The following is an 18,233-nucleotide window of genomic DNA, read 5'->3' on the forward strand; positions in this document are numbered from 1 at the left end:
TTGCTAGAAATCTGTGGCATATTATTGGCACAGCCATAAATATTTGATCGTGCAGCCTTCTTGAGGTATTTTGCATTGTTAGCCGCGTGACAAAACTTTTAGATTTTTTTGCAAGTTGCAACAGGGTGCTCACATTTTCTACAACTATATTTTGTTTAAACCTTGTTTGTCTTATTCAGAACTTGAATGCACAGTGTGGTCAAGGTCTGTGGAGCGAATCATTGCTGTGTGGTGACCTCCGTGGCTCCAGCCACCCAGATTTCCATGGCAGAGCAAGGGCACAGGCCACGGAGGTGTGCTTTGTATCCGGACGCAGGGAATTCCCACTGCTGACTGTTTGTATGGAGAGACAACAGCAATCACAAAAACACTCTGGGCGTCCCCTTCTTAGACCTGAGAGACAGAGACTGTATGGAGAGATGGAATGTGTACGCTTGAAAACAACCACATCAAATCTGTGCATGTAATGTAAAGATAATGTTTCTTTTCAACATTATTAAGAGCAGATGTGCCTTTCTTGCAGTACTTACAATAGTAAGTATTTGAATAGCAAATGAATCACTGTTTGTATTTGCTGCGAGCTTTACTGCAACAATTACCATTGGCATTCATTATATTATATGGCACTGTGGACCTTGAATAATAACTACTTAACAAAATGTTGATTACGAAGTAAAGATCCAACCAAAAATGTTTGGGTTTTTTGGTAGGATCTTTATTTAATAAGTAGTCTCTTAAGCATCAAATCAGCATAAAAGAATGATTTCTGAAGCATTGTGTAATGCTGATGCTGAAAATTACAGCTTTGCATCACATGAATAAATTACATTTTAATTTCGTTAGAAAACAGTCATTTTAAATTGTACAAATATTTTACAGTTTTCCTGTTTTTGGTCAAATAAATGCAGACTTGGTGAGCATAAGAGACTTTTTAAAAACATACCAACCCCAAAATTTTTAACAGTAGTGTGATTTAGAGACAGCTAAATACCTTCTAAATACCTTTTCCAAAGCAGTTGGGTAGCTGATCATCTGAACTCATTGTGCTAAAATGCCTTCGATGCACTAACAGTCGGGAACGTGAGTTATTTCTCCCTGAAAATTCAGTTCAATTCAATTCAAGTTTATTTGTATAGCGCTTTTTACAAAACAAATCGTTACAAAGCAACTTTACAGAAAATTATGTGTCTACAATATTTAGTAGTAGCTAGTAGATTGTGCACATTTGACAGGATTTTAGAAAAAATAAAAATAATAATAATAATACAAGACGTAGTCAGCTAGACGATGAACTATCAATATTATTAATTAAGTTATTATAACAAAATGAATGTGACATAACTGACAGACAGGTATTTTGTATGCTTTCCATCCTCTTGGCCCCTGCTGTGACCCGTTTCATGCCGCGAGGTGCACGTCTGACGGACAGACGGATTCGGGGCAGTGACGTATCAGTATCAGTATGAAAACATCCCGGTGTGAGTCCAGACAGCCTGCTTTCCTTCACTGCACACACTATCAGACACACTTCACAGACACATTTGTTGTTAACTTTTGCTACACTCTAACTAAAGTTAAAACAACCTCTTTATTCTAAAGAAAAATAGTCAAATAGAATTTAAAAGTCAAATTTGCATTATCTTAATTTCTGTATTTCACAGGTTATTCTAATGATTTAGGCAAATTCAAACAAACAAATTAACTTATGATTCATTTTGCCTCTTCTTTTTGCTATTTTTACGACCCATATCTTTTAAAGTCTTGCAAAAAGTCTCAGTTTGATTTTTGTGTCAAGTTGTCAGACAAAACAGCATTTCTTACGGGCCTCTTCAAGTCATGTGGCAGTCACACTGACATTTTAAAACTATATTTAAGTACATCTTTTTTTTCTAGGGTTGATGTTATATCACTCTCCCCGTCAGCGTTCGGGAAAAAGTCATTGTTGCATTTTAAATATTATGGAACAAGCTGCTGTGTTTGTCTTACTATCACATATTACATATTACTCTTCTCAAGTCAAGTGTTTAGGCTCCCAAACTAATTACCATGGTAAGTGGTAACAAAAAAATTGATTCATGTTAGCCTATGTTGTGTCTAACAGTGAAAAAGCCAAGAAAATTATAAAATATGTTTTTTTTTTTCAATGGATGCATGTCATTCAAAACAAATCAAATAAATGTCCTAATTATGATTTCTGAAGTCCTCAGTGCACTGGAGCTACTTAGGAAATTTTGAAGGCAGAATACAACAAAGCTGAAATAAGATATTAAATAAACATTAAACATTTACGAAATGTTCTGTTTAATAATTAAATATCTACTATTGATGTCAGGGATCTAGTGTAAACATACTTGATTTTTATAGAGAATTCTAGTGATGTCTATGGATGGAGGTCTATCAGATTTTATTTTATTTTATTTTATTTTATTTTTATACTGTTTGCATTTTGCCTTTAAATAAGGTTCAATTATTTATTTTAAATATTAATTAAATTAATGTAACTAAATTTGTATTATTTTTAAACACAATTGTATTTATTTATTTGGTGCTTTTGGCATTTTACTAGATTATATTATTTTATTTAAATAATAATTTAATTGTTTAAGTAAATTATAATTTAACTACCTGACTGATTCTAATAACATGATTAGTAAATAAACAGTCTTTGCACCCCAGAATCATTGCAGGTGTGTTGGACATACTAAGAAAATCCATCACCCTGCTGTAGCTTGCTAGAAATGTAATCTTTATTGGCACAGCAATATTTATTTTGCTCATGCAGCCATCTTGAGGATTTTCATATTGTGTCTGTGTCTGAAGAAGGCACGTTTCTTTTTCAGTATTGGATTTCTTGCAAGCTGCGACAGTGTGCTGAAATATTCTAAACTATATTTTCATTTGGGCTTGCTTGTTTTAATGTAACCTGCATAAGGTTTTTTTTTACAGAGAAACCTGGTGATTTCATTGGATGGAGTTCTATCTAAGTGACATTCAGTTGGTTAACACATTAACTACTTATAGTATTTCTAAATAGCACTTGCTGGGTTTCATATAGAAGCAGCTTCAAATGTTTCGTATTTTCACAAGGGTGCTCAGAATAGCTTGAAAACCCTCTAAATTGCCCCAATAAAAGCCGCTGTTTAGTGTTTTTACATAAATCGGGTTGAGTGCATGAGAAGCCAAAGGGGTAGAGGTCAAGTCATTAGGCCTTAATGTCACAAAAAAGCAGATGACTATAACAGCATTTTCCAGTGAACCTCTTCTGAAAGACAGTGGAAAGATGAAATGATTGATGACCCGTATGTTTCTGACTAAATCATTTCTGGTAACATTATGCATTTATTTGTGTTTTTATTCTGTCATTTCTGCCAGAACATTCTGTGGTGTGATGCTGATGTTTTGGTGTCATAAGATAATAGCGGTAAGATAATAGCTCTGTTCTTTCTGGCTGTCCTCTTAAGTAGGAAAGTTGAGCACAACGGAAGTGAAGCCAGAGCAACAGCTGTCTATATTGTGTCTGAAATGACATGTTGATGGGTTACTGTGATCTGAGATTGGCTCAGTGGTATGAACTTAAACCCACAGGCTCAAAAGTTTGGAGTCATGTTTTTGAAAGTCTCTTTTAAGCTCACCAAGGCTGCTTTTTTAAACTAAAAGTACAGTAAAAATAGTAGTTCATTCCTGTGATGCAAAGCAGAATTTTCAGCATCTTTACTCCAGTCTTTAGTGTCTTGACCGTTTCATGTCTTTTGGTATTAATCATGATATTTCAGGTGGGGAAATCTTTGGATCTTTTTTCAGCAGTGATTTGTCTGTCTGGATTGTTTCAAATTATAAATGAGAATACTTCTATTAAACCTACAGCTGACTTTTATACATCGAGCTTATAAACATATAAACACATGTTATACCTTGATGTCAGGTCAAAGGTCTTGTTCTTTAATATTCAAAAGTTTATACGATTTTAAAAGGCTTTTGAAAGAAGTATAAAAACAGTAAAAACTGTAATATTTAAAATTGTAATTTATTCTTCTGATGCAAAGCTGATTTTAATCAGCATCATTACTCCAGTCTTCAGTGTCACATGATCCGTGAGATATCATTCTAATATGCCGATTTGCTGCTCAAGAAACATTTCTTATTATCAATCCTGAACAGTTAATATGTTTGTGGAAAAAGGTGACTTTTTTAGCTTTTTTTTTTTTTTTTTGATGAATACAAAGTTTAAAGGAACAGCATTTATTTAATATGAAAATACAGCTTGACGTTGGTCTCCAAAACAGCCGAGCTCCTGGAGGTGTGCTGTGGGCGGAGCTGAAGAGTCATGAACATGCAAAGCTTTTGCAAGCTGTGACACTGATATACATAAAACAGGAACAAAAACTTTGACTTAAATTAACTGGCTAACGAATGAGGCATGTTCTGGGAGAAATGCCCATACAAGGAATTCCGCCCTTTATGATGTCATACTCAAAAAAACAATTCACAAATCTTATACGAATGAAGGAGGTATTTGTCACAGAAATACTGTGTTATACCTCTAATTTGTTTTTTTGAGACCCAACTCCTTAGCAGTGTAAATAAGTCAGAATGCATGAAATAGCATTAGACCTCCCATTTAAAGAATGCAAAACAACAACAACAAAGGTACTGGTAGTGGAAAGTTTTTTTTTTCATATTACAGCACAGCTCTTACATTGTTGGAGTCATACAATTACTTTTCCTGTCTGCATTTCAACAGGAATTTACCAGAACTGTATCCTTCTAATGGAAGATAAGGTTTGGTGTTGGCATTCCTTTTCATGACCAGACATTAACTCCCTAAACAGAGATGGTTCAGTCAAAGGAGACATTTCCAATCACCTGGGAAAAAAGGTAAAAGGTGTTATCTGTTATGTGGCAGGCAGCAGGGGACCCTAGAGTACCCAGAGGCCTTTGTGTTTCATGCCAGGATGCTTTGATGATACTTTGATGATGCAGCATGCTGGAATGCACTCGGAGCACTTTTCTATTTCCAGTATGTTAGCATGTGGGTTTTGCCTACAGCTCCTATATATGCTTTTTTTATCTTTTGGGTGGTTAAATGTCAAGTGCAAGGGAATATAGTATTGTCTGAAAGACTAGATGAGTTCATGAGCGCAGTCCATTCGCACGCACCCTTGTTTTTTTGTCTTTTTTTTTTATTGCAGAATATTACTCAAAACACTTGTGTGACGTATTCTGTTACAAGATGTTTTTAGTAATGAACTTGTGATATATATTTAAAGTCCTTACCGTCTTTACTTATCAGTTTTATGCCAGTTTTTGTGAACTGAAAGCTGTAGGTTTATGCTTATTTTCCACCATATGCAGGTGAAATATGATACGTACACCATTTTATTCTGGTAAAATAGGCAGTGTAACTTTCATTTTCTGCTTTTGGGTAAACATGCATGATGTTATCCTTATCTGGCACTGTCAACAGGCTCTGTAAGATGGGATCTGATCTGAAAATCAGTGCTGTTATGCATGTTATATCAAGTCTGGCGCTATATGATTTTTATTTCTGTTTGGGATATAATGCCACTACTAGATAAGTGACTTAATCATGTTGAATTAGTATGCAAGAAGCTTTTAATGGAAATTTGTAAGTCAAAATGGCTACTTTACTATTTAGTAATTTGCTTAAAACAGTTTGTACAATATCATGATTATTCTCGGGTATCTCTGATGTGACAATGTGCAGAAATAGCTAGTCTCTTCATCTCTCAGTATCTTTTAGAGTTTTGCGAGAACCGCACATATACAGTATTGTGTCAAAAAGTTTGCAAACTGCTCAGGCAGATAATGTTGTCAGTGCTTTTCTAACATCTTGATAGAGAAAAATCCATTATGTACTGTAAATAGTCAAAAATCTAGCTTCTGAGACTACATCTTATTTATAGAAGTCCTTATGGCTTGAAATGTTCAAAATGTCTATTGTGCTAAATGTTGATATTAGAGAAGCACAGTAAGCAAAATGCATAGATCGGAGCTAAGTAGACATTTGCAAATTGCTGTGTGTCAAAAAAGAATTCTGAGAATGTTTTGGGGATCTTCCGTAATAGTTTCAGAGGTTGTTTTTGTTGCTGATGGAGATGACCGGAGGCATAGAGGGTGTGAGTGTGTGTGTGTGTGTGTGTGTGTGTGTGTGTGTGTGTGTGTGTGTGTCTGAGTTGTGTTATGACAGAGAAAGTTGGATTAGAGTGAAACGACTGTGCACTGAATGAAGTCTGGACTGGCTGACGTAAATGGCCCTGTGACATAAAAGCCCTGTTTCAAAAATCAAAGCCAAATTCTGGGGTCATTCAAAATAAATAAATATTAATGCTGTTATTTTGTACTTTGTATTTATCAGTGAATCCTAAAACAAAATATAAAATATTTAGCTGCACAAATTTTTCAACATTGATATATATTTTTAAGAACAATAATAAAAAAAAAAAAACTTAGAATCAGTTATGGTGCTGAAAATCCAGCTTTGCATTGAAGAAATAAAATTATTTTTTTCAATATACTCAAATAGAAAACAATTAAATTGTAATAATATTTTACAGTATCACTGTTTTGATTAAACAAATGCATGCAGCCTTGGTGAGCATAAAATCCTAACAGTTTTGCTTGCTATAGTTTGACTAACATTTTTAAACTAATGATCTGGCTTTTAATAGCATAAAAGTACATGTCAAACATAAATAAAATAATTATATTTTCATTGCTGAATGAAACTGTCATCTCTCACCTTCTCTACCATCTCGAAAGAATTTGCTCACTGAGTTTGTTTGCACTGCATTCTGGAAAAGCCAAATTCATAAAGAATACATGGAGAGCTGCTGGAAAATTTGACCCAAGCAGTGCATCAAGGCACGGTTTTCTTTTATTCCAAGTTAGCGTTGCTATGCTGCCTACAAAGGTTTTGCAACAGAGCCAATGTGTCATCACTCTCCACCAGGTGGATGGACGACCGCAGACTGAATAAGTGGAATTTGCACTCCTATGACACATTTATTTATCAGGGAGGATCTCTGGCCCATCTGAAGAATAATTATACTTTTTAGGACTGTAAAAGATTGCTTAAATCATTTAAAACAGTGATCAGCACCCATTCAATGAGCCCTGATCCCATCAATCAGCTCTCACAACGACCGCCTCATTCACAGATGATGAGTGAAGGGTTTAAGCTGAAACAGTCATCAGCCTGAACTCAAAATCACAGTCCCGGGATGCCCTTGGAATTAAGTCCACATTTGCGTCAATGTTTTGTGTTATTATATGGCATAGCGTATGCGTGTAAGGTGAATCCATTGTTTGCGTGTGTGTGAAGGTAACTGAGGGCGGTGACCCCGGCAGCACGCGGAGACGTCAGAAGCCGAGGCGTGTCCGCCCCTCCCTGAGACTCTTCCATTGTTTGCTCAATGCCTGTCAGTTCAAGGAGATTCCTTGTGCCATAATGGGCTATTATGTGTGCTCATGCTCTATTCAAGCCATAATGACTTATGCCAGTTTTTCCCGGCCCCTGGAGACCCTCATGCGAAAAGTGCGCAGCTCAGGAGGAGAGGCAGCCTTTGTGCTCGACTTTTACAGGTCGATCCAAGAATATTTCTCTCTCTCTCTTTCTTCTCTCTTCTACACATATGGACAAAGACAGGCTAAAATTCACCAATCAAAAGGATCTATTGGAAATTCCCTGCAGGGTGTATTTTCTTATATGTGTCTTTTCTAAAGCTCCTGTAATGCAGGAATGCAGTGTGGGTGGAGTCTTATTGATTCTTTAATAAAAAGTAAGGATCTAATAAATAGATGGGTTTGTACGTGTAAATTAAAAGCAAGTTTAATTAATTGCATATTAGTGGATTTAACAATCCATAGAGGTAGTATATTATTTATATATACATTTTAGAATATTTTTTAAATTATATAATAGTTTTTAATATAAATAAATATATAATAAATTATTTTTCTTTTATTTATTTATTTAATCAATTTTATTTTTCTTTAATCGATTTTTTTTTTATGCAGTTATTTGACAGGCTATTAGTCAAAGCTGAAGTTCAGACCAAAACATCCAAGACCCAAATCTGCCAAGACCTCACAGATAGATCCAGACAAAGACCTTTCTGTCCAAAGACAAAGCTGTCAGTCAATTATGATTAACCTTATTTTTAATGCTTCCAGTTTTTTTATGCTTTTTTTTTAAGTGCTGTTTCAAAGTTTGAAGAATTTTTTACTTTTTTTTTTTTTTTTTTTTAAATTTTTAAAAAAAAATTATTTCAGCTTTTCTGTTTAAATTAAATTGAAAATTGTTTCAAAGTAAATTTTTATTTTAACAGTTTAGGTCTAATCTTTTGGTTTACATACTTAGGGGTCGTTTTCTGTTTTTGAGTTTTGGCATGGTTTAATGTCCCTTTAAGATTATGCTAATTGATTTGGTTCATAACTGTCTACTGGATGATGTCTAGTTTGCTACATCCAGTTTGCTTCACCTTTCATCTCTCACATCACATCACATCACAATAATCTGACCTGTGTTCATTGAAAGCCTGCTTTCTGCACCTGGTTAAACTCTATTGTTGGTTGTAAGGCTTTCAGTGGAGTACGTCTTTCCAGGTCTTAAAGACCACATTAAAACTAATGCGCACAGATTTTCAGCTGTTTTATCCCTGTAATGTTACCTGTTTTTTGTTCCACTCATGCATGATTGTTTATGTGTTTGAAAATGCTTGTTTATGCTTTGTGAAGCGTCCTTAGGCTCTTAAAAAAAAAAAAGAAGAAGAAAAAAAAACCTTAATGAAATTGTTTACTGTTTGTCTTTTATCTGTAACATTTGCATCATTTTAAAATCAGCACAGAAACTGGTTACAGAAGTATGGTGACGGTACTTTTATAGTATATGTATCTATTTATCTATCTATCTATCTATCTATCTATCTATCTATAGATAGATAGATAGATAGATAGATAGATAGATAGATAGATAGATAGTATATCTATCTATCTATCTATCTATCTATCTATCTATCTATAGATAGATAGATAGATAGATAGATAGATAGATAGATAGATAGATAGATAGATTCAAACACACACACACTCACACATTGCAGTTGGGGCACATGATTCTGTTCTATTAAATATAAATACAGTTGGAGCAAACATAATTACGCATTTCAGTGGGACATAAAATAATAAGCAGAAAAATTCAGAAGCAGCTGAAGTTGTTTAAATAATGCAAAATATTTATTATTGCCTAAAAAAGTTAACCACATTAATGGCAATTAAATGCTATCATTTCATAGAAATAACATTGAGAAGAGTCTTATTAGCCAATATGGCTAAAGATAAATATTTAACATAAATGTGAAAAATAGCAATTCCACTGAAGCATTGACGCAGTTACAGAGCTTCATTGTTTTACAGTGAATAAAGTGAATGAGTCCAGTAACAAGATCCAAGAAAGAGTCTTTGGCTTGTAGTGGCTTGATGTTCAGTGTCCTCTGATGTGTTTCTGGAGTCCCTGATTCCACAGTTTCATTTAGTTACAGCATATTCCTCATGTGCAACAAATATCTTCAATGCTAGTCATTATTTGCAATCAGTTTAATTTAAACATCCCACTTGGCTTCTTCGTCTAGTTATCCCATGCACCAGAAGGTCTAGTTCAGAAACATTTAATGTTGATAGAGGTTAGTCTTTATAATTTGAGGTTTGGTTTGTTAAGTCAACATCTTCCTCGGTTTTTCATCCCCCTGAGCTCCACAATGCCACACTGATACTGACTCACTTCTAAGGTGGAGCCCACATGACAAACACCACAACGCAAGACGCTTGCATCAGTAGGCATTCCAACACACCTGATGACACCCCATGGCATGAAAGCACAAGACGTATGCGATAAATGAGCAGAGAGGAGCTTCTTATCCAGGTAAGTCCTGTGGTGGATCATCAAAGATGAGCCTGGTCTCTATGAAGCAGCGTTTTCAGACGTCCACGCTCGTGTCCTGTGGTGCCTCCTCACCCATTTCTCCAGGAGAAGATTGATCCTCTTGATGGCCCTCACCCTGGAGAGGATGTCACCACTCTGTTTTGTGTTTTTCACCCTATAGAAAAACAAAGCAATGAGGTCGATATCAAGACCAGATTTACCTGTCAAGTACTAGTACAACTTAAATCAGATGCTCAGAGATATTGAGAATTAAAAGTTCAATATAGATGCATCAGCCAGAAATGTACAATTTTACGGTACGTCTATAGTATATACTATATCTATATATGTACATCTATATATGTATATTTGTATAAATATATATCTTGTATATTTATTGCATTCATGGTTTTAAATAAATAAATAAAAAATAGTTTAAGACTCAGATTTTCATTGTATCCATAAGATAAACATTGAAAGCAAAATCCACTTTAATTAAAATGTAGTCTTCAAAAAAAAAAATATTTTCTTTCAAAGCTAGTGTACATTAACTAAGCTAGGTTATTTTCCAGGCCACAAGAGATATCAATCTTACAGAGGCTTGCAATTAAAGCAGCCAAATTATTTCTTAAATGTATGTTATAATGCAAATGTGCTGCTTTACATTTTTAATCTGTGTGGTTTGTCTTACCGTCTAATCGTTGTCTGTTTGTCTGCCAGCTTGTGTTTGCATTGCTTCTCGGCACAATCTTGGCCCTGGGCGGCATGCATTGCCTTGTCTGACGCTGCTTTATGCCTAAAAAAGAAAGTTCACACGAGACATGAGGAGTCAATTCCTGAACACGTTTGATAAAAGTCCACAAATAGAACTGAAACCTGTTTTTGCAAGTTCGTCAAGTCATGCAATGAAAGCAATTATGCCTTTAGATTATTACTAAGGTTCCCACACACAGCTCGTGCTCGGGAAAACAAGACTGTGTCCCAAATATTTTTTAACCAGTAAGTCCTGTGACCCTGAAATTGGTTTTAAGATTAAAACTATCAGGGTTTAACTACGACATTGTTCACATTTTTAGCATGTGTACTTACTTTAAGGAATTGTCCAGCTGACAAAATGATGAGCATGTTTTGTCTTGACTATCTGCACATTTGCAGCGTGACTTGGGCACAACAGGTTCTGTTACTGAGCGCTTCTTACGTGGAGCGTTTCCAAGTCCATATGACACTGTTCGCCTGGGGGAAAGAAAAAATAATTAGAAGACAATGTTAGTCATTCCATTATTTAATAATTATTTACAGATATATACATATTTTTTTTGTACATTTAAAGACATTAAATATAATGTTTGTCATGACTTACTCTGGTGTGTTGACCCATATTATGTCCAGGTGGCAAAAGTAGACACACTCTTTATCCATAAAACTTGCGCAGGAACATCTCTTAGTCCTGGAGTGTCGCACAGAGATTGCTGTGGCTTGTGCTGTGCCAAGACCCAAAGATGCTGGAGCAGCTAAAATCATAAAATGATGTTGAATTCATAAGGTTTTGCTACATAAAGAATTCTACCTACAAACACACACTGTGATTTTTACACTCTTAAGTTGCAAAACTGTGTTTGATGGACTGGAAAAACTGGAATTTGTCACACTCAATTGAAAATGACAGTAATGCTCATCTTATAGATATATAAGAAAAGGCACTCAAATAATCTCTAACACATTATATTGGATATCAATATACTTAAAATAAGTACATACCCAAATCAAAAATTCCAGATGACAGCATGGACAACACTGGAAAAATAATCCTCAAATCCATTTTATTTAAGCTTATGCAAGTCCCTGATGTGGCACAAATGGTGATAATCCAATAAATTCGCAAACAGCTAAAAGGGTTGAGTTTTGCTCTATAAAGCTGCAGTCTTAATGCACTTATGCATCTTTCAGTAGTCTCGAGCACACCCCTGTACAGAAGCGCTTATATACGCGTGCTCTCCTCCTCCCGCCCGCTCGCTCGCTCACGCGCACACAATGCTCTTTGACAATAGTCACCGACAAGCAACGTGTGGAGCGAGATAAGAACTTTGTATTCCTGAGATTCCAGTGGGATGAAGACGCCGGGCAGCCGCTTGCTGCCAAGTCTTTTTTTTTTTTTTTTTTTTTTTTTTTTTAAGTAAGGTGTCTGAAATGAGAAGAGTTTTCATACAGGACAGTAGAGGGAGCGCGAGTACAAACCGCGCAGACTTGAAACTCCAAACAAGAATATTCCACAATTTCTTTTTTTACTGCGAAGCGAAGACCTTTAAAGTTTTTTACGAAAACGATTAAATATTCAAGGCAGGCAAGGCAAGTTTATTTATATAGCACATTTCGGACACAATGGTAATTCAAAGTGCTTTACATAAAATAAAGTAAAATAATCATGAAGAAAAATAATAACAAAAATAAAACAAGCAATTTTAAAACCTTTAAAATGATTAAGACATTTAAAAACAGTTAGAAAATGATTTTACATATAAAAAAAAAACATTGAAAATATAGTGCAATCAGTTCGGACATTTGACAGTGCTCATTCAATAAATGCACAGCTAAAAAGATGCGTTTTGAGTCTAGATTTAAATGTGACTAGTGTTTTAGCACATCTGATCTCTTCTGGAAGCTGATTCCAACTGCGGGCGGCATAATAACTAAAGGCAGACTCCCCTTGTTTTGTGTGAACCCTTGGTATTTCTAACTGACTTGATCCTAGTGATCTGAGTGCTCTGTTAAGTTTATATTCAGTGAACATATCTGCAATATATTTCGGTCCTAGGTCATTTAGTGACTTGTATACGAGTAAAAATACTTTAAAATCAATCCTAAATGTAACTGGAAGCCAGTGTAAGGACCTGAGGACTGGTGTGATATGCTCAGATTTTCTGGTTCTAGTCAGAATCCTGGCAGCAGCGTTCTGGATGAGCTGCAGCTGTCTAATGGTCTTTTTGGGAAGGCCGGTGAGGAGCCCATTACAATAGTCCACCCTGCTGGTGATAAAGGCATGAACAAGTTTCTCCAAGTCTTGACTGGAAACAAAACATCTAATTCTTGCAATGTTTTTTAAATGATAGTATGCTGATTTAGTTACTGCTTTGACATGACTACTGAAACTAAGGTCTGTCTCCAGAATCACACCAAGATTCCTGACTTGATTTTTAGTTGTTTGACCCCTAGAGTCAAGGTATGCATTCACCTTGAACACTTCATCTTTGTTTCCAAATGCAATGACTTCAGTTTTTTCCTTGTTTAACTGAAGAAAGTTCTGGCACATCCAACTATTAATTTCGTCAATGCATTGGCAGAGGGAGTCAATGGGGCTGTAGTCATTTGGAGATAAGGCTAGGTAAATCTGGGTATCATCAGCATAGCTGTGATAGGCAATTTGGTTCTTTCTCGTTATTTGACTTAGTGGAAGCATATACAGGCTAAACAAGAGAGGTGCAAGAATTGACCCTTGTGGGACTCCGCATGTCATGGACGTCCACTTAGACTTATGCTCTCCTAGACTCACATAATAGCCTCTCCCTTCTAAGTATGACCTGAACCATTTAAGTACCATTCCAGAAAGCCCGACCCAGTTTTCCAGTCTCTCTAGTAGTATGTTATGATCGACAGTGTCAAACGCAGCACTGAGATCTAGCAATACCAGCATCGATATTTTGCCAGAGTCACAATTTAAGCGAATATCATTCATTATCTTAATGAGTGCTGTCTCTGTGCTGTGATGCGGTCCACCCATATTGCCCAGAAAAGCTAATTGAAACAAAATCCTGCAACTGGAGCACTCGGTGTGGGGTAAGTTACAGGTGAACCTGCTATTAAACAGTTTAATGAAACAGCACTTCAATTAAGAATAATGAATGAAACAGCACAATTTAGTGTGAGATATATATATATATATATATATATATATATATATATATATGTGTGTGTGTGTGTGTGTGTGCGCTCAAAAAACAAAACAAAACAAAATCCAAAAAATAAATAAATAAATAAAAGAACACAGCGTCAAAATCCTGTTTAGGACACCCACTTGGCCAGCAATTGGTGTATATAAACTGCAGATTGCAGTATATTGAGTGAAACTAACAGCAGTTTTGAAACTTCAGCTACTAGCTCTTTTCCTAACCCATGGAAAACCCTGTTAATGGAAACTCAGGCCAGTTGACGCTCACTTGGTTACCCTCCACCCGCTCCAAAATGTATTGAATATTACAGTGCGAAGATTCCGTACGTGCAGCCTGTTCTTGCTTGTTCATTCTAAGACAGAGAATTAGGACAACAATAAACGCAATCTGTTAAGATCAGGTGAATATGGATGCTGCATTAAGCCCAATTATGGAAATATGTAGTTCTGTTTTTCAGTGTAGCTCTCCTTGGGCAAGGGTGGCATGACTGCAGTGATATTTTTCAAATGTTCTGACAACACGCTCATAGACAAGGCTAAGCCTCGCCTGTATATACACGTCCTAATGATGAAACTCTTAATTTTTCTCTATAGAATAGAACTGATGCAAAGATACATTGACACTGACTAATGACAGAAAGGGATTTATTTAGAATTAGGTGGAAAGTTTGAAAGTCATACACATCTACATTACGGACAAATCTAGGAATGTTGTTTCCATTGGATAGAATAGTTTCATGTTGACTAATGAGTTTTAATGTTCTCTCACTTTGATTAAATTCATCAGGTTTAGATGGACGGAATGTTCGGAGCTGAGTCTCACCCACTCTCATGCTCTTCTGGGGGCTGGGTAACTAAGCAACATCTTCCCTCACCCCACCATCTTGCATGATGTGCCATGTACTGCTCTACTCTGCATGCAATAACACGACCCGTCCAGCAGGTAGCGTTATTGAGTCAGTCTTGGTGGACTGCAGAGGCAGCCAGCAAATACTCTCAATTGAATGAGTCATTCTGGGGATGTAATGAGAGCTTTTGCTCCGAGCCTCGAGACAAGGACAGTGTTGCAGTCAGTAAAACCTCGTAAAGGAGCTGATTGGTGACGTCATTGGCTGGCCTCTCCAAGCTCCTCATTAGTGATTTGAACTGCTGAATAAATCTAGTGTCTTGGAGAGCCCCGGGAATAACCCTTTCTACAGGGTTGATTAAAGGAGAGAAAAAAGCAAAGAAAAATCAGAGCGCTTATTACACAACTTAAAAAAATGAGACTTCAGAGGCATTTCTACACTTGTAAACAAGGTTTTACTGATACTGTTGATAGTATAGATACAGCAAACGTAAAGCCACCATTTTACTCATACCTATGGTCTTATGGAGTTCAAAATGGGCACCAGGTGGAATATAATAAATACTTGACCACAACATCTGTGCACAAGAACACTGCCCCCCAAAAGCCATAGAAATGTTTATATATCAGTACAACATTAATTTCCCCATCAGTTTACGACATTTTAACAACTTTTTAAAAATAAAAAATGTAAAAAATAAAACAAATTTCCTCCATTCTTCTTTTACTTCCATATGAACTTAACTTCCAAATAGGTGACTACTAGATTTATAATATATTATATACAGGTTTCTAAATGAGAAACTCCAAAAGGCACAATTGTATATACAACATGTACAAAAAGAAAAGAAAAACTGTCTGGTGCTGACAAAAAAAAAACTACAAAATAAAATAATTGGTCATCATTTATGATTGCACATACAATATCACTGTCAGAAAATGTGCTTTTAGAGAAGGTTTGCAGAGCAGCAAACCTCCTGAAGTGTTTTAGTTTTACAAAGTGACAAAGTTTTACAAAAAAGGAGGAGAAAGAAGTGGAAAGAGAAAGAGAAATACATAGGCAGAAAAGACAGAGCTTTTATTGGGATTCTCAGGTAGCTATGACAAGTCTATCCTCATCATCACTAGAGGCTTCATTGTAGTCCTCAGTCACTGGTTGTCTAGAGACAGGTTGCTTTTTCACTTCACCAGCCCCACCAGCAGTTGCCATGTGTGCAACATCGCAGCCTCTCTCATTACAGGATGAGGGGGAGGAGAGCGAAGGAGGTTGTGGTGGTGTGTTGGGTTTGTCCACCATGGTTGTAGTCTTCTTTACACCCCCTGTGTCCATAGACCTTGTGCTAGGGCTGTTTTGAGAGACCTGCTTTGGCTCTGTGGATGGCTTTGCATTTGTAGGAACATCTCCTGGATTGGCTATTGCAGGACTGGCTGAAGAAATAGGTGCTGGTGCTGATTCTGCAACCTTTGCTGGTGGAGGTACAGATGCTACACCCTCAGGGCTATGTGACTTATTCTGGGCTGCAGGAAGTGGACTGAGAGCTGAGAGGGGGCTAAGGGATGGTATAAGGGCTGGCAAGGCAATGTTGAGGATCTGCAGGCCAGGGATTTGTGCTGGGGAAGCAGTGCTGCACTGAGGGGCAGGGCTAGCTGCCAACACTTGTACGCCTAGGGTGGCATTTAATGGGAGACTCTGTTGAGGCATCAGTTGGGTGGAGTTGGCTAAACCCACCATGCTCAAGGTCTCCAAACCCACAGGCTGCATGGCGGTTTGGGGAGCACCAAGTGTCTGAAGCCCTGCCACTTGCCCCAGAGGGAAACAAGGCAGTACACTACTGATTGGTTCCTGAACTACCAGCGGTTGGGTTGGGGAGCCCTCTGGTTGCAAGGTGTTGGATGCTGGGAGGGGGCTTCCGGTCTGCCTGTGGATCACGCTGAGTGCTGGGATGGTTAGCTGGACTGGCCCGGCCTGAATGGGTACAAAAGTGGAGTAAGCAGCCAAACCGGTGGGAACAAGCTGGATGCCACCCACAGGTACCATGCTGTATGGGGAACGAGGGGGCTGTTGGGAGTGCAATGGCAGGTGGCTGAAGAGATGAGTAGTGGCTTCCACTCTGGCCTCATGGATCAGATCTGCATTTGGAAAGTGCAGAGGACCCTGAAGAGGGTCAGAAGAGGTCTGAGTACCACGGTCGACGTTGGCATTGCACTCACTTGCAGGGAGGGATATGGTGCTTGACACTCCTTCCTGTTAAAGAACAATGTTATGAATACTTTTATCAACACCGCCAAACAACACAAAAATTGCAGTCAGTGACTACATTAAATTCTATTCACCTTTTCATGCATTCAAAGCAGTTTTGCTGATGTGCCAGGCATGCGAGACTCAAGACATGGGAATGCATATGGGGTCGGGTACTGGTATGGGGTGAGGTGTACATGTAGAGAGGGTGAGATGCATGACGGGAAAGACAATGACTGCGAGGACACGGGTCTCACCTGGCCAAGTTTGCCACCCTTGCCTGGCACTGGGGGACTAGGGGGGACATCAAAGTCGGGGTAGTCGATGGACATCTGCCTACAAGGTGACACTGGGCTCATCATGTGTACGGAGTCAGTATCAGAGGTGTGGAATTCTGAGGAAGGGGCAGGGTAGGATGTGAAAGAGATGGGACTAGGACCAGGGCTGGAGCAGGATGCAGAAATTGACATCTGTCTGACCAACGAAACAGGACTTGTCATAGCCACAGGCTCTGTGTCTGAGGTCTGGGAGTCTGAGGCTTGAGGAGGCTGAGTTTGGGGAGCTGGGGTTTGATTCAGGCTGATGGACATCTTAGCCAGCAGAGAGCTAGGAGCCATGTCAGCCTGGTTAGCAGGAAGATGCTGTGGACTTGCAGAAACAGATGGTGTTGCAGAGACTCCAGACTCCGCCTGACTGTCCTCCTCATCTTCCTCTTCTCCATCGTTATCCTCATCATCTGGGCCATCAGAGTCATCACCATCTGAGTCCTGTCTGTCAGAACTTCCCGCTCTTCCTCGATCACCTTAGGGGGAAAAACAACTTAATGAACAAAAAGAGTAGGAGGAATTGTATAATATAGCATAGGTAATTGTAGCTACTTTGAAGAGCTACAAAGTTCTACTATGAAAAGGCTCCTAAGAACTTTTCACAACCCTAGTGTGTCCTAATTAATGTAACCCAAAGATGAAAGATTTAAATTGAATCCTTAAATAGTGTTTCGTTTTTCAACAGCTTACACTTTCCTGAGTTCTACTGCATAGCAAAAAATAGATGGTCTAGAAACACCCATCACATTATAAAGGGAAGGCATTAACACCTCAGACCACAAATGCAGCCTGTGCTTGACAGCTTGTGTGGAACTGTGTGAGAGGAAAACAAATATGCTCTCAGTAACTGAGACCAGAGAAAGCTCACAGCTTCTCTCTCTCTCTCTCTCTCTTTTGCTAAAATTAGATGCAGCAATTTCCTCACATTAAACGCTGTG

The 18,233-nt window shown here is 37.6% G+C and overlaps 2 protein-coding genes across 4 annotated transcripts in view; both read right to left on the reverse strand.

Annotated features, from left to right (window-relative positions):
- Nucleotides 1-9,116: 9,116 nt before the first annotated feature.
- On the reverse strand, nt 9,117-11,912 carry LOC127935488 (endothelin-1). The gene is made up of 5 exons (XM_052533402.1): nt 11,699-11,912; nt 11,301-11,451; nt 11,030-11,173; nt 10,632-10,736; nt 9,117-10,115 (listed from the first exon to the last, which is right to left on the reverse strand). Exons 1-5 carry the CDS (start codon nt 11,757-11,759, stop codon nt 9,980-9,982), a joined length of 597 nt encoding a protein of 198 aa, XP_052389362.1. The 5' UTR covers nt 11,760-11,912; the 3' UTR covers nt 9,117-9,979.
- A 3,250-nt stretch (nt 11,913-15,162) lies between these two features.
- The window catches only part of LOC127935448 (zinc finger protein 40), a 54,100-nt gene continuing 51,029 nt past the window's right edge, over nt 15,163-18,233 (reverse strand). For 2 of the 3 annotated variants that reach the window (XM_052533315.1, XM_052533316.1), the window contains exons 8-9: nt 17,227-17,771; nt 15,163-16,975 (exon numbers count right to left, since the gene is read on the reverse strand). In XM_052533315.1, the coding sequence (XP_052389275.1) occupies nt 15,821-16,975; nt 17,227-17,771 (1,700 nt within the window). In that variant the 3' untranslated portion in view covers nt 15,163-15,820. Of the gene's footprint in view, nt 16,976-17,064; nt 17,772-18,233 lie in introns of all 3 variants that reach the window. The other variant, XM_052533317.1, reaches the window with a different exon arrangement.

The sequence above is a fragment of the Carassius gibelio genome, chromosome A19 (genome assembly GCF_023724105.1).
Source record: "Carassius gibelio isolate Cgi1373 ecotype wild population from Czech Republic chromosome A19, carGib1.2-hapl.c, whole genome shotgun sequence".
Lineage (NCBI taxonomy): Eukaryota > Metazoa > Chordata > Actinopteri > Cypriniformes > Cyprinidae > Carassius > Carassius gibelio.

What these genes read in the sequence shown, in the direction of transcription:
- LOC127935488 (XM_052533402.1), bottom strand. Translation starts at nt 11,759, where the DNA reads ATGGATTTGAGGATTATTTTTCCAGTGTTGTCCATGCTGTCATCTGGA. An exon ending in ATCTGGAATTTTTGATTTGG is followed by an intron (nt 11,452 to 11,698) that starts GTATGTACTTAT and finishes TTATGATTTTAG; the next exon opens with CTGCTCCAGCATCTTTGGGT. An exon ending in CAGCTGGACAATTCCTTAAA is followed by an intron (nt 10,737 to 11,029) that starts GTAAGTACACAT and finishes TTTCTTTTTTAG; the next exon opens with GCATAAAGCAGCGTCAGACA.